The sequence below is a fragment of the Psittacula echo genome, assembly GCF_963264785.1.
Source record: "Psittacula echo genome assembly, chromosome: 1".
Classification (NCBI taxonomy): Eukaryota; Metazoa; Chordata; class Aves; order Psittaciformes; family Psittacidae; genus Psittacula; species Psittacula echo.
The window spans coordinates 13,972,195-13,997,814 of record NC_137735.1 but is presented as its reverse complement, the minus strand read 5'-3'; the positions used below and the strand labels follow the sequence as shown (position 1 = coordinate 13,997,814).

The window sequence follows — 25,620 nt, the reverse complement described above, 5'->3', positions numbered from 1 at the left end:
GTGCTGGGTCCTGCATTTGGGCCACAACAACTCCATGTAACACTACAAGCTTAGGGAAGAGTGGCTGGAAAGCTCATCAGAAAAGGACCTCCAGGTGTTGACTGGTGGCCAGGTGAACATGAGGCAGCTTGTGTCCAAGGGCCCAAGAAGGCCAATGCCATTCTGGCCTGTATCAGCAATAGCGTGGCCAGCAGGACCAGGACAGTGACCATCCCCCTGTACTGGGCGCTGGTGAGGACCCACCCAGTTCTGGGTCCCTCACTGTAAGAGAGATACTGAGGTGCTGGAGCAGGTCCAAAGAAAAGCAAGGAAGCTGGTGAAGGGCCTGGAGCACAAGTGTGATGAGAACAGCTGAGGGACCTGGGGTTGTTTAGTCTGGACAAGAGAAGGCTCAGGGGAGACCTCATCGCTCTCTACAACTGCCTGAAAGGAGGTTGTAGTGAGGGGCGTGTGTGTTGGTCTGTTTTCCCACGTAACAAGTGATAGGACAAGAGGTAACGGCCTCAAGCTGTGCCAAGGGAGGTTTAGATTGGGTATTAGGAAAAATTTCTTCACCAAAGGGTGCTCAGGCATTGCAACAGGCTGCCCAGGGAAGTGGTGGAATCACCGTCCCTGGAAGTGTTCAGAATACGTGTAGGTGAAGCCCTTAGTGACATGGTTTAGTGGTTGTCTTGGAAGTCCTGGGGTAATGGTTGGACTTGGTGGTGTTAAAGGTCTATTCCAACCAGGCTGATTCACTGATTCTGTAATAGTTTAACCAGGATGAGAGTTATACTTGTCTGCTAAAAGACACAACGGACTATTTAGAAGCAAGGAAAAGTGGACTATATAAACTATATACTACATCTAAGTCTCTCCTATGTAATTTTAATACAAAGGCGATGCAAAAAGTAAGAAGAATATTCAGCCATTCTCTATTAAGTACTTGTCAAGTATGTTTCACTGCAGCACCAAAAAAAGCTTTAAATTAGCAGCAACATTTTTTCCAGCAAACTCCTGTGGTTTACTGTGGTCTGCAATGAATGCTGTAACTGCCACACAGTAGACTGTTAAATGTTCAGTAATTACACTGTTAGAGAAGCTAAAGAACAAAAAATCAAAAAGCAGTGGGTCTGAATCACCTTCTGTGCCACCTTCATCACTTCCTCCCTTCTCAAACTATCAACAGTTAATCTCACTCTGATCTGCAATCTTTCCCTGCTGCTTAACTGGAGGTGTTGCATTTTGCGTTCTTCTCTTTTGTATTGTGTCTAAATTCTACCCCATAATTAGAAAATGCTCAGAAAACCAGAATATAATGCATTAGTCATCACTGAGTGACTACGTTATTTAAACAAGGAAAAATATGTAAGTGGGAACCTGTCTGAGTTCTAAAACCTCTGCAAGTAGTGGGCTTTTGGTAATTTTACAAAAAGAACTCCTCTCTCATCTCCTCATTTCAAGTTCCAAATTTGCCTAATAATGAGGAAAAAAAGGCGTATCTGGATGTCCATGTAGCTCAAATAATAGTTTGGATACTAATAAAACATCAGTTCCCCAGATAATAAAAATATCAGCTTGATTTGAATAATTGCATACATAATTCACAAGATATTCTAATGGAAAAAGAAGTTTCAAATTGAAACAAGATATGAATTTGAATACCAATAAACAAAGACTGGAAGCCAAGGACCTGTACAGAAAGAGCTGCTGGTGTTTCTACTTCTCAACTTTTCATTCCTGGGAATTAGTCCTGTGTAATAGGCAGAACTTTTTAATCAAGAAATACGAGCTAAAACATAAAGGCAACTTATGTAAGAAAATTGTAACACTCAGGCAATTTGCTGAAGAGCTTAGGATGGTCATCAGTATAAAAGGAAACATGATGAAGTAGATTTCTACTGTAAACCTTTCAGTATTGTCTTGATACATATTTTGACTAATTTGCAGGAAAAAGAAAGATCTGCACTAGGATTAATTTACTTTTAAAGAAATGCATTCTTTATTCTTTTTTGTTCTTACTTTGCACAATATGCTAATGTACAGAGTTTTCAATCAAAAAAGAACAAAATGCCTGGGATACACTATTTAAAGAATGCCTAAGGTTTTTAAGTAACGGAACATGTTCTTATCATCACATTAGTGCCTGCAGAAATCCTTGGGGAAATTACAAATGAACTAGTTGAAGGCATATGAAAAGAAAGATATTTTTTCTTCAAGTCATCATAAAGACTGGTTTATGCCTGTAATTTATTTAAATTGAATTTTAACTTAAATGACAATTTAGCCATTACATCACATCTGCAATGATACAGACTCCACCTGGTCGACATCTGTTTTCTACCTCTTAGATCCATAAAGATAGACAAAGAGGTATCCTCCAACATTACGTGAAAGAACTGCATCTTCTGGGTTAATTTTTAATGCCTTATTGCTCTTTATTTAAGTAGTGTTCTAACTTCTGAAATAGCTCTTTCATTGCCCCATGTTTACCAAATTGAGTTTTCTCTGTTTAGTCATTTGAGAAATCTTATATTACTGTTTCTACGTGAAATACAAGAGTACAACAAACAGGAGAGCTGGCATTTGTTAGCCAGTTCTGTAACTGCAGGAACCATGCTATCTTTCTTTGAAGTTCTTTAGTGTGAAGAATATTGATAAGGTTATGTATTTTTACACACAAAAAATATCACACAGTTTGTTTCTGTATATTTTTTCTGAGAAGTTATGCTAGTTACAAAAATACCAATGCCTGCCTTTTCTCTCTTCGCAAATTTCAGAACTGGTTTGGGATATTTTGCTTACTTGGTTTCGGCTTGTGCTACTATTTACATCCCAGGAGGACATATTTGAGTGAATCTAATTGTACTTAATAGTGCTGCATCACTCTGAAAAAGATGTACTTATGGACTTTGAAAACATCTCTCTAGTTTCAATGTAAATAGTTGATGGAGCCAAACACCAAACTGATAAGCAGCCTAAAGTCTTGGAAAAACACTCAAGAACTTATTTATTGATGTGTATGTTCTGGAACTTGTTGGTTTTAAACTGGAATGTGCAGAATGGAACGTAAGGTTAGAATTCAAATAATGCTGGTTGAGAAAACATGGAAAGCCTTCCAGGTATTAAATTCCAAACCTGTTTATTTTCCTTGTCATTCTTACTCCTGGAAGTCTGCAATAAAAGCAACCAAAGTAGCATGGGGTTTGATACTTGACTGAAAAATACCCAAAATCAAGTGAAAAAAAAAAAAAAAAAAAAAAAAAAAAGACCAGAAATGCAGGAAGCACATCATCTTCAACTTCTCCCAGACATTTTCACCTCTAAAATAGCAGCCTGAATATATACCACGACAGGAAGCAGAAACTATTTTGTTTCAGCTACAAGGTATACTCAAGTTCTTAGGTGCCATGAAGACCTGCCCTGTCAAGCAGCATTTGTCCACAACACAGCCACTTGCTTTAGCAGAAAGACAGCGGCTTAAACAAAGAAGAGAACATAAGAGAGAAGATCTCTTGTACCCAGATAGTATCTTAAGTAGCATCTTATGAGACATATTAGCAATGTGCAGGATTTTGTTCTAAAATTAATTTGTGCAGAATATTACTTTATGGGACACAGGAAAATGTTTTGTTGCATTTGTAGAAATCCAACAAGTTTATAAACCCACATTTTACTGGTTTGGTGCTTTAATATTTACATAAATGAGAAGCACAACAGTATTGGCACTCTGCCACTTAGAGATACAACTTTACATGCCTGAAGTACCTGGACACGCCTACTGACAGCAGAAGTTGCTCATTCAGCTACAGATTTCTATTAAAACAATCTCCTTAGAATCTAAACATGAGTAATACTTTTGTTGAATGTCCTACAAACTAAAGGCACAGTTAAACTATTTTTTTGACACTACTCACAGTCTCTTCTTATCTATCACTCGCTTAACTCGGATGGCTCTTTGTTCAGAATACAGCTTACACACTCCTGTTCAAGACAGCAATAAACAAAATTTCAGGTGAGAAAAGCATCATTTCTTTCTTGGAAAACACAATCATTCATTTTTAACCATTTAATAAATATTAAGTACTTTTTAAGTAATCTTCAATGAAGTCCAAGACAGCTGTTCTGTGCTCCTTTACCTGAGCAGACTGGACACCCTTGTGTGCTGAAATACAAAAGAAAGATACAACACAATCTTTTAACCTTTTACTGAACTGCACAAAAGTTTGCCTTTACAGTTGATACACAAGTTATATATTCAAGAGCCTATTAACATTTTATATTTATATATATCTTAGTATTTATTTTAAACACAGCTATATTTAAATATAGGTTCTGTGAAACAGCGAATCGTTACAATAAACCGAAAGCTGAAAACAACTAGTGTCTTACAATATTTATGTTATTGATTTCTTAGGTACGCCACTGCGTCATATTATGTCAATTAGATTTCTAAACAAGTATAGATGTCACCAAGCTAAGCATAGCAAAACAGAAATTGAGATTTAACTTGCTTGTAACATTGAACCTCTGACATTTTAAATTCTTTAGTGTACAGATTACGTGGAAATCTTTGGAATTTACTGCATCGAGCATCCGTTTAGTTCACATACCTGAATACTCCCTATTTTGATGCCATGTAGTTCCCATGTGTGATTTTCAGTGATTCTGAATAATGTTATAACTATGTTTCCATGGCATTTCAAAGCTGATGAAAATCTTTGGTATATTGATAAAGCACACGCATATAGCAAGTCAACTTGAAAATGGCAAAACAGAAGTTCTTTCTACAACTTGCATGAAATGGTGCTGTAAAGGTATGATCCCCCATTCAGGTTGTCAAAAAGGCTGTTATTTTACAAGGACTCTGTTACAGTTATTTAATTATCCCAAACTTGGAAAGATTATACTTGTAATACCTTACAGGTGGACAAGGTAGAAAGAGACAACCATTGAATTTAGTGAGCTTTGGTTCAGGCCTCTGTGCCACAGTGCTGAATTCCTATTCAAGCAGTAAATATTTAAGACTTTTTTACACTTTCTAATAAGTGAATTTAAAGAAATAAATAGAATTTTATGCTCTGCCTTCTCTTCCACTAACATTAGAAAATTAAGTACAGTATTAATCAATGAATGGGATTACAAAGACGCAAACAAAAAGGCAATGAGACTTCACGAATCTCTTTCGAGAAGCATCTCAGATTCACCATGCAGTATTCAGCATTGTATCAGCCTTTATCAATAACTAAGGAAAACAAAAAAGCATTTAAGAGTTGCTCAGTTTACCTTCTGTTCTAAGCTGATGAATGGCATCGGCACATGTCCTCATAAATACCTGAGCATCTTGATCTATCTGATCACGTTCTGTATCTGTCATTCTCACATACTCGGACATAATATGGCTGAGAAAGAAGACAAGCTGTCACTGAAGATATCCCCAACATAAAATCTACAAGTAGACATCTTAGATCTTCCTCCTATTCACTATACTCACAAAAGCTTTTCTGCAACATTGATTTTCATGGAAAAAGAAGTAAAAAGTGCAATAACCATTCCTCATAAAAACGCCACTTCAATAAAGCTGAAAGGGTATTTTAACACATTTTTGACTAGAAATAGGTGTAGAAAGAGCAATATATCCTATAAATCATACACAACAAAATACTGAGCAGATAAGGAGAAGATACAACACAATATTACATTATTAGCCTCAGCAGTTATTCCAATGAAGCATATTTCAATTCTGAAAACATGAGAACAAGTAGGATGAAGGAATAGCTCAAATGTTGAAAGAAATAAAAAAAAATAATAATAATTTTATTTTACTTTCAGTATCCTAAATACTGAGCTTTTAAAGTGGATGTGCAGTGAATTATGTGAATTCAAACCAGAGTAAAGAACAACACTGGAAAATAATGTGTTGGAAAACGCACTAGAAAATTATTTTCAATATCACATTAATTATAAGATTCATTAAAACCCGTTCCCATTGTTTATTTCTATTTTTAGATGATTCATTATGTATTTAATAATGTCTAATAGGATACATATATCTTTTTGTTGCTAAATTAATAAAAATGGAGGCTGTAAAATATAGCTGTAGCACATGGTTCATCTGGCTTGAAAATTAGTTTCTGCTTGCTGGCCAGCTAGTACACAAGCACAGATTAGTCAGCAAACAGTTACACAAACTAATTGGAAGCAATATTATAATACTTGTTATAAAACTTGTTTGTTTCCAATGCTGCCATGTCTTTGACATCTAAATATCACAGCTTATTCCCTCCCCCTACTAAAAATTAAACTATTTTAAATGTTACAAAATCATTTTTTATGCCTTACAGAAAAACATACAGGAACACATATAGTGTTTCCATTTATATTTTACTAGCTGAATTGCTCTCCTTTGGTCAGGATAGACTGGTTTCATAAATTTGTGGCAAAATCCTCATGACAGCTGTAATCAGTGGTTTTGTAAGCTTTAACTTTAATTTGCACTCTCTGAGAAAGCAGCTTCTGAAGGATGAAAGATTTGAAATTGTCTGGTTTAGAGATATCTGATGGAGCAGCTCTCCACAGCCTGCTTAAGATAATATATTGATAGTTACATATTCAGTGTAAGACAACTCATATTGTTAAATATGAGGAGACACCTCTCCCCCCCCCCCCCCTTTGCACAGCTTATATAGATGGGTCTTTTTACTACTAGTCTGTGGCACAGCAAGTTCTCAACATGTGTAAAGTCAGAAAAATCCATTTCTACATCCATCTCTGCACAGACCCAGACAGAAGGCAACCATTACGATCATCGGGGATGAGTTCATGCATAACATCATTCAGCAAGCCCTGCCTACAGAGTTACTCAAGCATGTTAAGGCACATAAATTCAGATGGAAAATGGAGAATGGAGTTACAGCCTTATGATGGCTCCTTGATGAAGCAAAAAAAAAAAAATCTCCACTCTTCTATTTCAGATTACAATAGGAAAACTTCTGGCTGGTCTGCTACTGAACAGGTATGAAGAAACAGAAATAGAACCATTCATTTTAAAAGAAATGACCAAGACAAAAGAAAAACACATAAAAAGTGAACAAAAACCAAATGAACAAAAAAAAAAAAGCAGCCGTCCCCTGCACGTCAGAGATACAAATACTTGTTCAGAAGTGCAGTGGCAGTATCATAGCAGTGGACTGACACATCACTAAATCAAAAAAGGTCAAACCAGGTTTTTCAGAAGCAATCAGAAGAATTAGCCAAGACATGCACTGGCTAATGCATGCAGATAAGGGAGGAAGCGAAAAAAGAAATTCTTCCAGATTTTTATCCTAATCCATAAGAGAAAGCTTAATGAGAAATTGGGCTGGAAGCCAACTTGGGTTATTTATGATTTTTAAGAAAGTGGGTGAAGAGTAAGATAAAGACAGTGGCTATCAAGCAGGCAGTCTTCAATAGTCTAAAAAAGTTAGGTGGTTAAAGTTCATAGAAAAGGGAAACCTAAAACAGAGCAGAAAAAAAATTCAAGTGAACAAGTAGTTTTCATGTAGAAATTACTTTATGATAATTTGCAGTTCCACCCTTGATGAAAGGGAAGAATAGGCAATGCACTAAGAGATCAGTGTAGCTACTTCATGAGCTCTTCATCGAGCTCAAACACAAGAAGCAGAAGAAAGTGCAAATCAGGTCTGATTGTTACTGACAAGTCTAAAGGAACACAGCATGCAGGGACTCAATCAGAAAAGGGTCAAATGCTGGATGAGACACACCTGGCAAGGGATGCCAATGATAACAAGGGATTGCTCTGCAAATATTACATAGAGAAATGCCTAAGAATGTGGTGTTGGCTTGTTAGCTCGGTAGGGAAATAAAATTATACACAGAATATGAATAAATACTAGATGTTTAGTGCCTTTTTTTTTTTTCCGCACTAACTTTCATCACTAAAGTCACTTGTAAGCTGCAGTTACTATTCCCTTTAGCTTACTGCTTCTAAATCATTTGGCCACAATTTAGTACCTCCACCATTAATAAAAGAATCATAAACATTTGTTGATATTTTCATCAGGAATAACAAGTGTCAGCCAATATATTAACAACAGGATCCTGAGTGAATGAGTGTACAAGAAAGAGTGCTATACAAGCCAGGTCATGGCACAAGTGTACCTTGAAAGGGCAGTGCTTCCTGGGATAATGGTGAAGGTAAACTTGATGAAGTACATATCCCTCCTGTATGTGTGCCAAAGGGGTACACTTGAAGGGAACTAACTGGCTTCCAAGAAAGCCCAGGATGTATGCACATCAATAGAGTGTGCAGAGACAGGAGTCCAGGCCTTAGAATAAAATAGCAAATGCATCAAATGGAAGGATACATTCCCACTGCCAAGAACTGCGGGAGGCTAAGTGAGTGCTTAGGTTGATGAAAAGATGAAGTATAGCAACTATCTTTAAAAAACAGGGTTAAGCGGAAAAAAACCCCAAACAAACCAGAGAATCATAGACCACCCAGCCTAGGAAAATACAGGCACGACCAATCAAACAATTTTCAAGTGCTTAGGAAAGAACGAAAAGATAACCGGTAGCCAAGCTATATCAAGAGTAAGACAAATGCAGTGTAATGTACTTCTGGGATGCAGTAACAGGTCTTACGGTCGGCCAAAGAACAATTATTGCTATACATCTTCTCTTTAGTGTAATTTTTGTTATACCATCTCTCATGACATTCTCATTAGCTACCAGTGAATAAATTAATCGGAATAAATAAGCATCATATGGATGTGAAAATGTTTGAAAAGCTGAACTTGTAGAGTAGTCATATACCCAAACAGAAGGACACATTGAGTTGTGTTCCACAGGGGTTTGTTCTGAATCTGATGCTATTTAACTCTCACATTAACAACTCAGATGGTAGAATGGAGTATACACTTATTAAATTTGCAGAGGCATAAAGCTAAGCAAATTAAAACTGTATCAAGAGAACAAGACTTCAATTCAAAACAATACTGCCAACTTGGAGAAATGACACGAAGAATTTGAATAAGGAATGGTCAGAGGCTCTTAGTTGCAGCAGGAACAATTATCTGAACCCACAGAGAATGGGGAACAACTGATTAGGGAACGGTTCTTTAGAAAGTCAGCTGGGATCATAGTGGATCATAAACCAAACATTACAACAACGCTGTTGCATAAATAGTCATTACAATGGGATGCATAAATGCAGTATAATCCATTCCAAATGAAGGTACTATTTCTGCTATCCTTAGCTTTGGGCAAGGCCTCAGATTTGTTTCACTTCAACACCTCACTGCAACACCAACTGGGAGAGCATCCAAAGGGGAGGAAAAGTACAATCAAAGGACGAAAACCCAAATGTACTGTAATTGTTGATTCTAGAAGAGACTGAGGAAAAACCAAAATAAACTAGCACAGAAAAGGAAACAGGAAAAGGCAGAGGGATGATATGGAATCTCCACTGAAAGAAATATTTAAAAGTAAGCAAAACACAGTGGTAGAAAGACCTAATCATTCTCTTTTTGAATGTGTCAGCCACGCTCCTTCCAAGCCTATCATTTCTATGATCCTGTTTTGCTGGCAAAGCACAAGGAACCAGAGCTGATGGAGGCATTACACCAGTTTTTGGAACTAGTAACTATTTCTGCTGGTGCATAAAATATTTTCTGCTTACTGATTCAATAAAGATACCAAATCAAGCAGAAAAACTTGACTTTCCTCCAACAACGTATTACAAAAGAGAGAGAAGCAATAAGCTGAAATAAATCAGTTATAAAATACTGATATGTTCTGTTTGAGCAGAGATATGTCCAATTTACCACCTGCAGATATTGCCTTACAAACATATACATAAATGTTCCTCCACACACATACATGTAACTGTGTAGGTATATGCACATATGTACACATAGGCATAACTTTAGCTGGAAATACAGCAGACATTTTTTAACTTTTTCCCTTTAGGCACCTAGCATATTTTAACTATTTTATTTCTTATTTAACTACTAAATTTAAATATTTGTTACATTTTGCGTGGTTTAATTTACTGCTTTTTTTAATCCAAACGCTGTTTGACATAATTCCAAGGCAAAAACTCATCAACTCAAATGAGAACACATTCCCCAACAACATACTTAAGACATTATTTTTTCAAAAGTCTGTGCGGAAGCTTTAGCTACAGAATAGGCAGCACAGAAATACCCAAACTAGTATTTTCTTAAGGTATTGTTCATCACTAATTTACTAAAGATACACATTAGCCAAATTGTAACATTGCTGGCAAAGTCCTTAAAGATCACAATTTAGCAGGGGTAATTTTCTAATATATAAATGTCTGGTATTTACTCATCAATTTAATTACTTTTCTGATTATCTAGTAAACTAAAAAAAGTTTATCAGTTCTGTTTAAAGGGAAAGTCCTTGGTTATTTTGCCTCAAGGACTACACCCCATATGTTCTTTCTAAACACCATTACAAAGGCTAACAATCCTACTTGAAAAAGCTGATGAGGAAGCCCTTGAGTTAAATCATAAATCAGATACAAACAAACATCCAAATATGTTTACCATTGCTGGTTTTGAGTATTGTAACTAATTACTTTTCAAATACCCTGAGATGTCCCAAAGCATTTATTGACTGTTGAGTTTCACTTCTTTACAAAGATTCTTGGAAAGAGACTGCAGTTAACAACATCACAAGTGACAGCTCAGAGACAGCTACTATTCAGCAGGAACAGCGGTGTTACAGCATCCCACCACATAGCTACACATTTATGATAAAAGATCTGCCACTGAATATGTTCACTGATCATGAGTATGACATTCAAAGGGCTTCATTAGGTTTGAAATGTGTCTATGAAGGCAGTAAGAAAATAATTAAAATTATTTAAGTTATTTTTAAGACAGGGCTCTAATGTGAAATAAAAGTAATGACACATATACAGCTACTGAGTGACATGAGTCACTCCTAGTCTTTGCTACTCATTCAGTGTTTTCATTATTCATTATTTTTCCTTAAAATGTGTGCTGCAGAGGAAGCCCAAGTTTTCACTATTACTGCCCTCAATTTTTAAGCCAAATGACAAGAAATAACCATACATTTGGAGAGAAGTTTGAAGGAGGAGCTTCTTTCTATACATGCACCTCTGTAAAGCAGAGTCTTCTTTCTCACAGGCCAGTTTCAAGTTTCTTTCCATGGTAACTCATGCTGTCAATGGAAGATGACAGCATATCTCTGGTATTACCAAAGCTCTCAGAAATTCTATCCAGAGGAGGGAACTACAACAAGATAAACTGAACAAAACAGAAAAGTTCCTTATCACAGAAAGCTGAAAAACAAGGTGTGAGAGAAAGCAAATGAAGCCTGATAAACAGGAGAGGGTAGAGGTGCAATGGCCTGTAAGCCAGCAAGCTTAGATCACTGCATCATTAGTTTCATGTATTTTGCCATTCACATATTTTACAGCTAACAGTCAAATCAAGAAGAAAGAAGGTGAATAAGCAATTACTAATTCTTACGCTTTTTGGACTCAATTTAGGCATTTTATTTAAATATTTAAAGTTTGATCAAACGGGTCAGGGCCTTTTTTCAGTTGCCTTTCCCATTGCTGAAAATCTCCCTTTAAAATGAATTAAAGACATACCCCTGTAGCAGGATATTTTATGTATGTCAAAAATAAAAACTCTATTATTAAAGTTTATAGTCTGCAAAATTAAGGTCAAAGAAGCAATCAAGAACCTGGATGTAATGCATCATGAAGAAGTTTTAAAAGGCATACATTCTTAACTCAAAAGCTGAAATTCATCAACACATTGTGCTACAGTTGGAAAAACAAATAGCAGGGTTGACAAAATACAGGAGTCAACTTTCATGAACAAAATTAAGCTTCCTATATAAATTCCAGAAGAGCCTTTTAGCATTAAATTCCTTAAAATTTTTCTCATGGCTTGAGTATTGAAAAGTTATTAAAACTGTCTTGAATGAATCAGGTATTTACTAAGACTGCAAGACTGACAGCATGGATGCTATGATCCTCTTTACATTCAGAAAGTGGAACAGCATAAGCCATCTAGTGTGAAATTTGACAGTACTATCTGTTTTAAGTTTAACCATTATGGGCAGGATCAACTGCAATGACAGATGAGATTTGGAGGATTATTTTACTGTTTAATAAAAGAAATTACACTTTTTTCTTCTCCTTAGTCAATACCTGAGGGGGGTGTGTGTGCAAAAATCACTGAGAATTACCACGATGACTGGTTAAAACAGAGTGTACAAGAAGAACATTAAGAGCTTTTAGAAATCAAAATAGCCTGGACAAATTTTGACACATCATGTCAATTTTATGCACATTACTGGTAATAAATTACAAACAGTACACAAAAATTAACTGGCACTGACTGTTCTTACTGCAATTATTTGCAGTTTCTCAGCCTATGCAATCACAAGAAGTTTTCACACAGTAAACACAGTAATTTCAGTACTAAATTGGTAGCTCCATCTAGTGTTGTTCATGACCTATTCCAGCAGAGAGCTAGTCAAAACACGTAGCTGTACACTACTGCTTGCTGCTTGGAAAAGCAGCTCCTCATACACCTTGCACACAGATTTGACACCCACCCAGAGCTTCATTTTTCACTGCCACTGACTATGAATAGCTCTCATGGCCTTACACTTACAAAATGTGCCAAATTCTTTGTTTCTGTGAAACAACAAAATACTGCTTTTAACCATCTCAGGGAGACAAAAAAAAGGTGCCAGAAGTCTTCTGTCAACTTACTCTGGGACACATTTTGCTACCACTGACTGTATAGTATCACTATTACTGTGACAGACCCTTTCAGGCCTAGAAGTTGCTCCTCAGAAAGACTGTTCCTGCAGTATAGACTGAGCTTAAGGAATAGCAGCAGACGGATCTGTTCCTATTGTCTTCTCCTAGGGTACGGATATCTGCCTGGATAACGCTCCTATCTGGTATCTGAAGCCTTTTGAAGAAAGGTATTAAATCGACTTGGGACTTCAGTGTCTTTAACCCAAGATGACTTTAGACTGCATTTTCACTACCCTGACTGCAGCAACAGCTTAGCCTTAGTCAGGGTTGTGGCAGAATCCGAATGCAGCCAGGGCTGACTCCTCCATGCAATACTGCAATTATGTTACACAGGAAAATGACGTTTTAGAAGATCCTTTAAAAGGGAAAAATTACTTACACTGTCTCATTTGGATATAGGTTTTGAATTTTTCCTAATGGCTGAAGAGCACTAAAACTTTCTCCATAGAATAATAACTACCAGAACTGAAGCCTTCAGTTTTGTTTCATTAAAGCAAATCCTGTGGTGCTGTCGCCTGACGTGGTGTTCTCAACAACGACCCTCATCTGAAATTCACATTCCAGAGTATGAAGAGTTTGCATCATTCTCCTCCAGGTCCTGCTGATGCTACTGACAGCATCCTTAGTGATAACAGGTTTCGTGTCACAGAGTGAAAGGGAAAACCTGGATCACCTGTATCTACTATTCTGCTGTCACAGGAACCACTTCAGAAACCTACTCTGCAGGTCCTTAGAAGGTGTCAGACTCTAACTGCCAGGTTGCTTTGTTTCAGAACTCACTCCTGAAAGCCAGAAATCTTCAAATTCTGAGTCTCATTTTATTTAAGAAGAAAACAGTGCTGTGACAGCAGTATTCATCATAAGTAGCTTACAGTAAGCCAATTAATAAGCAGTCTAGTTTTGGTTTTAGCCATTATGCCTATAGATTTCTAAGCAGTTCACTTTATAAATCAGAAAATAAGTAGATCTATTTAAACACAATGCACACTTACCTGTACGCATTAATGTAATCCTTTCTGTGTTGCAGAAGAAAATCCTTCAGCTTTCCAATATGAGAAATCTAAAGGAACAGAAATCATAATTAAACTGCAGTCAGATAATAGATTTTTTTTTTTATGTTTAAAGTGCAGTATTCCACACTTCAGATGTGATTTTGTAAGACTATTCTGTAATTAAATAGAACCATAAGATTTACTCTCTTACAATTTTCATTTTGCAAGCAGTCAATACGTAAAAATCAACTAAAAAAGATCTGTTGTATGAAAGTACAACTCAGAGAAAAGTAATAAAAATATGTCTTCTATCCCAGAAGCATAAACTAAACACTACTGAACACTAAATACAACTACAGTATTAAACATAATAATACTAACAGAAAACATTTTCTAAACTGGCAATCCAGAATCTAATTTACAGAGCATATATCCCCATCAAATTTCCATTTCTGAATTTCCACATCACTGTGCATACATTTTACTATAAATCCACTCAATTTTCTTTACTGAAAGTCTTTACAAAGATTCTTTGAAAAGATGAGAAGGAACCTCCTAAAAATCTGAGAGAACTTTTGCAAACTTCAGTCTGATTTAATATATTTGGTGCAGTGTAAGACACTGTTTATTTTAGAGAACAGAGGATCTACAGAAATCTAGTTTAACTGGATAAAGAATGTGATGACTACGACCTATGACTTCCCTGGCAGGTCTTGAAGGAGACATGATGGGGGGTGTAGGAGGAGAATTATATACATTAGTGGTATATATTTTCAAAGGGGATGCAGAGGGAGCCTTCCTAAAGCATATTCTCAAATATTCATTAATAATTCAGTGTAAAAAAGCATGCAAGACATTTTACAAAACAATACTTGTTTTAGTTTACAAATACAATAAATGCGGCTTACTTCATGTATCTGGGAAAAGGCATCAGAAGCTGTTCAAGCCTTAAAATCCCATTTTCATGCAAATGTTCCTTGTAATTAAACAAACAAAAAAACCCACAGAGAAAGAACACAGAACAGTTTGGATAAATAGAAGATTAATTCCCCCAATTATTTTTTTCAAAAGGTCTCTTTGAAAGAAGTAAGAGGAAAAAAATGTGCTCAGTAAGACCGCAGTGATTTGTACAACTAAAAGTGTTTCCTTGTGCAAATAAATATGCATGCATTTCCCTAGTATTATTTGCTCTGCTTCATTCTTACTACAACTCATTGTATTGAACAAGAATTTTCCCAGTTTTCATGTTTAAAGTTTTCCATGTGATTAACAGCACAGGAAATCTCACCCCATTCATAGGAAGCTGAGTTCTGTTAGTACTTCCAGTAGATCCAAGGTTTCCTAAACTGTGTTAGCACCATCATGCACAATAAAAAGGGAAATACTGAAATTACTACAAGACAATGAGGCACAAAAAAGTAAGCTAAACCATTCTACAGATGTTCCTTCTCATTGTCACTGGAGCAATTTTCTACATTAATCTCTTCTTCAGCTCAGACTTGGTATGTCATGAAATTTGCTGAATAGATAAATTGAACTTGACTGTGAAAGCAAAACAAACTAGTCATACAGTGTTTCAGTAGAACAATAATACTTCAATAGGCAGAAAGTACTGCAGAGGACAAAAAGGAGAAATGCAAAATAAGAAACACATTTCCAAACATTTCCATTAATATTTGAACAATCACTAAACTAGAAGAGACATTCACAAAATTTTATAAGTAATAAATCTTAATATTACTGCAATAGCTACAATTTAGGAGTGATTAACAAGCAGAAAGAATCAGAATGACAAGCAAGAACACTGTCTTACAGTAATTAATTCATCTAGTCACAAAGAGCATTCTATTTAGGCTAAAATTGTCATCGTGTGTTTGAATTGCTCTGACCTCACTTTGCCTCTCCTTCATTTGTAAAGCTATTTTCATGAATTTAGAATGACACCATTATGCCCATACTCACATCAAGCTCTTAGTTCCCAACATTTGCATCAGAAGTGAGACTTCTTGTTCTACTTTCCCTCAAATTCTAACAGCACCTTCTGCGATCCTGCGCTGCTGCTATTTCTCTGTTGCCCGTGTACTACGGGCACAGTTTTGAATTCAATTTGTCATTATCAACAGAGTCAAACAATTTTTATGAAAAGAAGGTCTCACTAGCATGAAAGGAAATATCAATTTTATTTAAAACTAAAAAAAAAAAAAAAAAAAAAAGGGTCAGATGTGATGTTTAACCTGCAGACACAAAATATCCCTTATTACACAAATATAAACCTTGAAAATTTCTTCAGGGTCAACCTGCAAGTATTCTGGGGTTATTAGATGCATACCATGTACTCTTTACAAAGTTATCATGCTCCAGCCTAAAAGTAATAAAAGCATCTTATTCCAACTGAATGGCTTTATTAGAATCCTACTGCTCTTATTATGAGTAAGAACCACCAAATTTCCAGGTTTACTGCTTAAAAACAGTCCTTTCCTATAAAAGCTCTGCTTCCCTGCATGTGTGTTAGAGTTTACCATCAGTAATTCTACCTCCCTCTAACTTCTGTAGCCCCAGACAAAATACCTCAGCTTCTTAGTTTCTTCTCACAACATGGTTCTGAGGTTACCTAACCTGTAACTTACTTTGCATTTGCTCCAGTTTGTATCCATCCTTGCTGATGACTTAGAAGCACATTCACTGGTGTTAGTTACTTGTAACTCAGCTGGACATACCTTTTCTCCCACCATTTTCATTGATTAGTTTAAAGCTTACTCTTTGTTTCAGTGTCTATATACATACTCTACTGTTGAATTTCTTTCTTCTCCCAACACCCCCAGACCCCAGACTCATTCAGCACTTGCTGTAAGATACCCTCCCCCTCCTTTCCCTCAGTACTCATCAGTAACTTACATCAATTTACATGAGTAAGTTTTACTGATCCATCGTACTCTGGGATTATTTGTAAAACTCATCCTGGTTACTACTGTTCTGATTTTGGGGAATGCAAAAAGTAATTCCACTACTAACCTTTCTTCTGCCCAACACTTCCTTCAACACAGAAGCACTGCTTCTGCTTATTTACCTCATTCAGTTAATATTTTCTCTGCTAATCTCCTCCAGACTTCTTATTAGCACATTATCAGGCAATGTACAACCAGATACTAGGTCATCTTAACGAAGAAAAGCAGATTTTCTTACAGATTCAGGTTGGTTGGGCACATCCTATTTTTAGTAAGATAGCAAATTATACTGCACTGTATCTTGCCTTCTATTTTTCCCCTTATAATCTCTTCGGAATCCTGAACCACTTCTGGGTCAGGACCTGCCAATGCCATTATCAGTTTCCCTCTGCTGACTTAATTATAGGCATTAAATTTGCTTCCCTCTGATCAAAGGGTAGATGAAAGCAATTTGAAGACGAAGCACAAACACATTGTGAGCAATACAAATATTGGCCTCTTGCTACGGTTCCGGTTCTCTGTCTCTGGAAATTGGCTTCTTTCTTCCCTGAAAGTCTGGAGTAGAGAAAGCAGCCTCTCCTTCAACTTTGAAATAATGAAATTATTTCCTTTCTTTCCTGAAGGGATGGGAGGGCTCAGAGAAACACCCTTCATAGCTGCAGCACTCCTGCACTACATTAAAACTAAACGTATCTTATGGGGAAGAACACTGCTGAATTTCCAGGTATAACTGACAATTTATTGAGAATCATGGGAAAAAAATCCCCACCTTTCCTCCCAATATTGCCAAAGTCAGTTATATTTTTATACTAAAAGCATATTCTTGAGCTTCTGTTCATTACCAGAATACAGCAAGCCACATTCTTTCTGACAATGAAGACTGCTTATGAAACAGCAGGCTCTCCCCATTTTCTTCTCATTCTCACTGGCACTCCCTTGAGTTTCAATACCACACACCAAAACACTGAAATGACTTTAATTACTCTTCTAGAAATGGGGGTTAATAACGCTTAAAGACCAAATCTGAAGAATTGGTTTCTTTCATTTCAGCTCCACAAATACCTGCATCAGCACAAGGGAGGACAGCAGCTGGATAGCATCAGTAGGAACTTCCTAACAGACACATCTGCCATGAAAGGAGATATGTTTATTACAACTTAAGAAACTCAACATAATCTCCTAAACTCAGGTACCGAAGCTGTAGGCTCCAGGAGTTATTTAAAAACTCCCAAGTGTAGTTGTGATTGTCAAAAACCAATTGATTCTCTACAGGGAAGCAGCAGCAGTTTTCTGCTGGATGGCAACAAAAGCATCAGCATCACACAAGTCAAAAACACTCTATAAATTCACATTAGAGCCTGTAATGTAACTTAAAGTTACTTTCTGTTCCTGTTTGTACATTAAAGTTCATTATCTTCATTGTAAGCTACCTCTTTAATGCATAAATCTGTATTTTGTTGCCACTGGAGAGTTTTTAAACAACTCTTATCAAGACATAAAAGCAAATATTGCATATAATGCAGGTCCAACACAAAAGGAAGCTGTGAATGGCTGCCATCTGCTACCACAGGTGGCATGCACAGCTCTATTTATACTTGGGGCCTTTGCTAGAAATGGTAGATGTTCCTCTATTTAGAGATTTTTCTTATGATTTTGTAGTAGGCTGCATTTTTAAATAAGAGGAGAAAGAGGAAAGCATTCCCTCCAAAGCAGCATCTTCAAAAGATACATATACTTGAGAAGGAAGACACTGACTATGCTTCCTTCAGTACCTTAGCAATATATACAGCATTTCTTTCCACTCCCAACAAAGAACTGATCACTCATGAAACAGTAGGTTCCAATTTGCATACGTTTAACCCACTGCAAGAAGCAGCAGCATTGTTTACGATTAAAATGATTGGAGTAGGTTCCCGTGACATATTGTAGAGAGAATTCGACAGTGCTGAATAGTCATTTTCGTTAAACAAACATAGCGGTTTATCAAGTTTACCCTTACACCAGAACACACAACTATTTACTACCATATAAAATCGACTGTTACACTTCGCACTATATAGCCCCTCTGAATCTTTAAAAGATGTGCTTTGTTAAAGGAAAACTGACAAATACTTAAAACCAAAACATAATAGAAAAGCTCTAGCAAGAGTCCTAAGAGACACGGCATTTAGTGTGGATTCAGCAGCACTGACAAGCACTGCTGATGGAAGCATCTTCTTAACTACAAAAATGAAGTTTTACATTAAATACATCCAAAAAGCCTGATCTTCAAATGTCTTACCTAAACAGATTCCATCTACAGATTCATGAACAGGTGACTACATTCTACAATCCCTTCTGCAAAAAGCAGAAAAATTAAGATCATCATAATATTAATATATCTAGACACTTATGTTTTCAATTCCAAACATACAGTCAACCCAAACATACCACTGGCCATTTCAGAAGAAATTAAGGATTTCAATAAGACATCAGGTGATACACAGGACTGCATGCTTCTTACCAAAAAAAGTACAGTCTCATTGTGGGAGGAGATACAATAACTGGTGTAAGAACACAAACTTGTTCCTATTATGAAAAGAAAATGTTTCCAATGTCTAAACCATAGTAAGAGAAAAAATAGAAAGGTAATTTTCCACAGTTAGTGCATGTACTGAAGGCGTTTTCAGAAGTCTGGAATAAAACCCGAACAGAATAGATACTATAAACAGAAACACAATTTCTATTAAATAAATTTTAAAATTATGAGCAATATCTAAACTATTACAGTTGGGAAAGAGTAGTTAGGAAAGTTTTGATGCAGAAATGACGCCTAGGGAGAAGTTTTCCACTACAAACTACTGTTGATTAGATAGACCATATGAAAAGTCAGGTCCCACACAGCTTCCTTCTAGGTTATAAGCACATTTAAGGACAATGTCAGCCCACTAAATTCACACAGGCTCCTGCAGGATGTTGCCTAGGAACCGACAATAATGTGGTTTTAAAGTACTGCTACCTGGGTTCTACATTTCAGAAACTGGAACTTTCAAAAGACAAATGACAGAGTTCCCTGATATAGTGACATACAACAAAGATTAAACCAATGAGATTAAACCAAAGACTAAATTTAGAGCTGAAGCTTTGAATTTAAGTGTGGAAACTGCTATTTAAGGGGTTTGGATTGTGACTTATTAGCAGGCCATGAGGTGGTGCTGTCCCACCAGAATTCACCGCAAAGCAGCACTACGTGCCTTCAAACGTCAACGCGCCAGTCTTCAGCTGATTTGTCTCTTGAGGGGATACATTTGGTTTAGGTTTCCCCAGCAAACGTGAAAGTTTCTAAAACAGGTCACGCAGATCAATTGCTGTCGTAATCTGAAACCCAAAAGAGCAAATAATACCTAAACTGCGGCGTGGGGGTGGCCCGGCGCTGGAAGCGGTACGGGGAGGCAGGAGAGGAGACAGCCAGCCTGGCTACCTCTAATCTCAGGAAAATTGTGACTTTGTTCAGTTCCTGCTTTACATCAGCATATATGTTACAGCAGCAGCAACGGGCAGAGGAACGTTTCAATAGCATTTTATTAGTAGTAGCCTTGCATTCAGAGCAAACACAACCAAGAATGGGGGTGTTGTATTAATGAAATGCGCAGTACATGGGATAGGAACATTCAAACGTGAATTAATTCAATTAAAAGCCACGAAAATTAAGACTGGGACATTTTGACTCTTCAAGGTAAAGACAGTACAAAACTTAATTATTTTTTTTTAAACTGTGCAATATTATCAGTATTTTTCTTATTTAAAATAACTTTTTTTTTTTTTTTTTGTAAGACTGGAGTAAAATTTTAATGAATCGCTACCAAAATGCGCATTAGCCATTGTGGGATATGGGAAAATACATCCTGTTTGCAGAATACCACAGGCAGCCTTCGGTGATCTTAACAAACAGATTAAGAAACCTCTAAAGTGGAGTAAGCAGCAAAACCAATTTCCTAGCACCTGGTCTGGAGCTGAAAAATGCTTCCTTTTGCTTAATATGAAATTGGCAAAGAATAGAAAGTAAAAAAGCATTGTCTTGCACAGTAAAGAAAACAACAGTTTACTTTAAAGGAGTCGGGAGGTTTAATTCCTGCTTTACTTCTGCACGTATTTATAAATACTGCCTATAGTTCAAAAATTTACTCATTGAGTTTCGCTATTCTCAGTTCACATTTGAAGCAACCTCTAAAGCACACTCTGATCTGTACTTGGTTATTTTGATTTTGTTTATTATACAAAGTGGAAAATTTGGTAGTAAATAACTCATTGGCAGCCTAAAAGCTTCACATTTCATTTTAATATTCTTTCCTTAAAAACAATGCAGAGTTGGTGTAAAATTTGGTCAAGTGCATGATTAAGAGATTATTTTGGGAAATTTGTGACACAACTGCAAAACATTTTTCATTCAAGACTCTTCTCAGTAAAATGAAATTAAATCCGAACAATGTGAAAGCTCCAGTTCTCCACTGATCACAATGAAGACTGAGAGTACGCAGTACTATCACTGGATGAAGGTTTTGCTGTGCTATTTGGAGTTGGGGCTGCTCTACAGTTCAAAAATGCTTATAGTACTTACAGCAAACTCCTACTGTATAGAAAAATTATTGTGAAGGCCTTGATTTTTTTTTTTTTTTAAGGTCAACATTATCCTAGAGGGTATCATATATTCTTAAAACCATTTAAAAAATGCAGGTGTTTGTAAATACAGGGGGAAAAAAGAAATCTTAGTTTATAGGATGATTACTTACAAACACTGACTTTCAAGTCTGAACCAGAAAACTGCAGTACATATAGAAGTTAAGATAAAGAGGTGTGAATTTGGTCATGGTTTTCTTAGGTCTTGTGGGAACACACTGATTTGATACCTGCATCTACAGAAGCACACCTAAATATTCTGAAAATGGTCTACAGAACGTAAGATGACCTCCAGAAAAACTTAACAGTAGGCTTTCTACAATGTAACGTCATGCTAAATGTTTTTAGCAATTCAGTCATTTATCCTCTGTGGCAACAAATACTTTCAATACAAAAAAAGGCAACATCTGGTTTTAATAAAACTTTCCCTTTTTCTTGTTCATGGTCCGACTCTAATCATAACTTTCTTTAACATTTATATTTTTACACAATCATCCAAAACCTCATTGACTAAAATATAAACCCCACAACAATTGTGGGGAATGTTTCGGTTGAGAGATAAAAGTAAATTGGTCAAAATACATATTTGCAATAATTGGCCATTACCATTGCTGTTCAAAACACTCCATTTACAACCTTTCAGTAACTGCATTCAACTCTGCCTGTGACTTTCTGTAAGAGGTATTTTTTTTGTCCCTTGTTCTCACAGTCTGGACTCTCATTTAGTACTATGTTTTCTTGATTCCAAGCTGTTTTATGATAAAAAGAGATTTCGAGTCTCATTTAACAGATACACAGTAGTAAAAGGTTACACTGATGACCATCATTATGAAATTCAGAATCCAAATTTCTGCAGAGAGTTTCATGTGCATCCGCTTCACTTTGCGACTAAACTGCAGCTGCTCCAGCAGAAGCCATAACAGGGCACCAGAGCACTTAAGCCTATGGCATTGGCTGTGCCGACGAGCTTGCTGCTGAAGCTGCTGCAGCCAGACTGAAGCCTCCTCTGCATGCAACGGCAGTCCCACGCTCCTCTGCCAGGCCCTTTTCAGTCAGAGTTCTACATTTTCAGTGTATTTACACTAATACACCTATATAGTGATGCAGCATGAACTGACACAACACTTACTCTGTTCCTAAGAGTAAGGGGAACAAGCACCATTTTGTTTCAGTGTTCCGAGTATTTTACTGGATTTTCATTATTGGTACAATAATATTCTCGGTGCAAAAAATCCTTCCACTGATTTTTCAACACCTTTGTGTTACACAGATGAAACACTACTTTAGTGCTTGCTCTAGCATTTATGCCAAGTAAATTTCACTCCCTTAAAACACTGGACTGGACCAAGAAAACATCTAGTCAGAAGTGAGAAATTGATTTCTTAATGATGCCTTCTGTAATGTAATGAACATGTATAAATTAGGTACAAAAGCCTGATTTGCACATAAATCAATATACTGGAAAGAAGCTAATTCTGTAGAAATCAAGATTTTCATTCATGTGCTTTACAGTATCAGCAGAACAATTAAGACAAAGGGCCTGGGTTTTTTCCCCCCTCCTCATGTAACAGGAAACCCCAAGACCTGGATCATCAGCCCTAAATCTTAGGAACTCACTGAGCCCTGGTCACTGTAAATCCTTATATGGCTGATGTGGAGTGACGCACTGATAGGGGCTATTCGCATCTTCCGTAAATCTCAACGAAGTTCCTCAGCCAGGCACACAGCTCTCTTCCCTGCTGCACCACTTCAAATGAGCTGCTTGGGCTGCTAAGGATAATCCTTTTATAACTCTTGGATTAGACAGGGATACTAACAGAGTCATTCTAAATCCAGTCTGCTAATACTATCCCTCTCCCTCCACCCTGCCCCTTGCTAAAGAAATAGAAGTGTCTTATAAAACTGGCAAACCAGGACAGGTTCCCAACTCTACAGCAAGGGCTAGAAGTTTATTAGACCACAAACTGGCCTAAAAGCACCACTGAAAATGAAGGCACCTTACTGTGTCCCCACTCTAGAATCTCCTGACATAACCAAAGTCCAGCCATAATGTCTGAGCAAAACCCTTTCCTTTAGAGTACATCACTCTTCCATATTTCTGTTAACTACCAAATGACCATGAGCTTCACAAGGTAACTTATAATATGGCATGAAAAGTGTCTCTGGACCTCTGCATTTGTTCACCACAAAATGCTACTCATATTGATTTTGATCTACCAAGATGTATTTGCCAACTTGTTTGACCTATGAAAAATATGGTCCCCCCAACCACAGGGCAGAATAATTTCTACTTGAAAATATTCCAGTAGATAGTCATATAGAAATTTCTCCTGAGAAAGCTCTTGCAGGAGTTGGGAGCAGTAAGATGTAGCTGTAATTAAAAGGGAAATTGATGCTGTATTTTCACATCTGAGTAATGCTGACAATTCAAAAGCATATTTTTGATCACAGAAAGCAGAAACTCCTGACACAAATGTAAGCTGTGAAGTAAAGGCACTTTTCCTTTCTCACTTTTTCTCAGCCATGATTCTCAGTAAGATTTTTTAAATGTCCATTTCCTGTAATTTTGGTAATTTTAGAGTATAATTTTTACATTTTTATGATGCCTTTGGGGTATCATTACAAATATTTTTTAAGCATTTAAACTTAGAAAAATAAAATTAAGTAATAGCTTCTCTTAAGGACTGTCAGCCCTGTTCTGAATAAACAATCCCTTTTAAAAGCAATCCAGAGATTTATATCCACTGTAACCTTTTCATACAATATAATATAATATAAATAATAATATTTATAATATATATTTTTATATATATTATATATATTTATATTATATATTATAATATATAATAATATAAATAATATAAATATAATTTCATAGACATTAATCTTGAGTTTAAAGAAAAGAAGAGTAAAACACAATTTCATCAATATCAGAACGCTGCTATTGCAAATGAAAGTTGAGTTTCTGGTTTTTTAATTCAACAGACAGCTTTGTACACCATCGTAAGAGTCTTACAACTTAATCACAGTCACTTAGCCGATGTGAACAAAGCATTCACATTTCTGAGTATCTTAATTTTACTTGAGATAGATGTCAGCCAGTAAGAAAAAAGTTAGGATTTTAGATTAGAGAAGCTGAAGTTAAATGTAAGAAACATTTTTAATAAGAGCAACCACGACAAACTGCTGTAACGTTGCGAGGCCCACAAGATGACAGCACAAAAATCTGTGTGAGTTTTTCAGAGAAAAAGTTTGGGAATGGCAGAGAAGAAAAAAGCACAAACTGGGAAACCTTTTTGTGTGTCATAACAGCTAAAAAAATTGACACTATGTTCAGTGAAAAATATACCGTTCCCTACAGACTAAGAGTATTCACAAAGCTGCATGAAACATTCTAGCATGCAGACCCTCAAAACCAATGACAATGCATAAGGAACTTCAAGGTTAAAATAATTCAAGATTTACAGCTTAGCTAAGTAAAAGCTAAAAGAGCATCAGCATATACTGCACTTTCAAAAAGCAAGGAAAAGAACCTTAGGTTCACATGAGGAAACACTGATACACTTTCACAATATAACATCAAACAAGGGATCATAGCCTAAAACCTAGGAAATTTTTCACATCACAATAGATTGAAACAGTTTCCTGTGGGAACATCAGTAACAGCCACATAAATTTAATGTAAGTTGTGAAAAATATACAAGTATATAGTAGAAGGAATCTTTATCAAAAGAAATACAACCTAACAGCTCACTTCTCTAATTCCCATCTGTATTATGATGAACTATTATGTGGCACTTCTGGCTGTTACATTATCTGTACATAAAGTCACCTTCCAAGCCTCCCTCAATCATATCAATAGGAAATTATCAGACTGTATCAGGGAAGGAAAAAATAAAATCAGTCTTATTTACAACTAGAAAGCTAAACTCTGAACTTCTAAACTCTGAACTTGATACTTTAAATCAAATTATTCTATCTATTGTACAATGACAGATATGTAACTGAAGAAGAGAAAAAGAATATTAAGCTGCTTCAAAAGCCAGAAGTTTCTAAAAAGACAGTAACTGCTTGTAAGCCAGAGTAAGAATGCTGAAGTCCTCTGGAGATGAAAGCTTTTGGCTTCCTTCTCTTACTCCAGTCAATAAAGGAGAACAAGAACCAAACGAGAAACTCATCACCCAAACCCAAGGCTCACAGGGATACAGGAAAG

At 36.4% G+C, this 25,620-nt stretch overlaps 1 protein-coding gene across 1 annotated transcript in view; it reads right to left on the bottom strand.

Moving 5' to 3' along the window:
- Window positions 1–25,620, bottom strand: part of STX18 (syntaxin 18) — a 63,098-nt gene that overhangs the window by 15,744 nt on the left and 21,734 nt on the right. The window contains exons 2-5 of the mRNA XM_080636034.1: window positions 13,807–13,874; window positions 5,266–5,381; window positions 4,067–4,144; window positions 3,897–3,963 (exon numbers count right to left, since the gene is read on the bottom strand). Of these exons, the coding sequence (XP_080492160.1) occupies window positions 3,897–3,963; window positions 4,067–4,144; window positions 5,266–5,381; window positions 13,807–13,874 (329 nt within the window). The remainder of the gene's footprint in view (window positions 1–3,896; window positions 3,964–4,066; window positions 4,145–5,265; window positions 5,382–13,806; window positions 13,875–25,620) is intronic.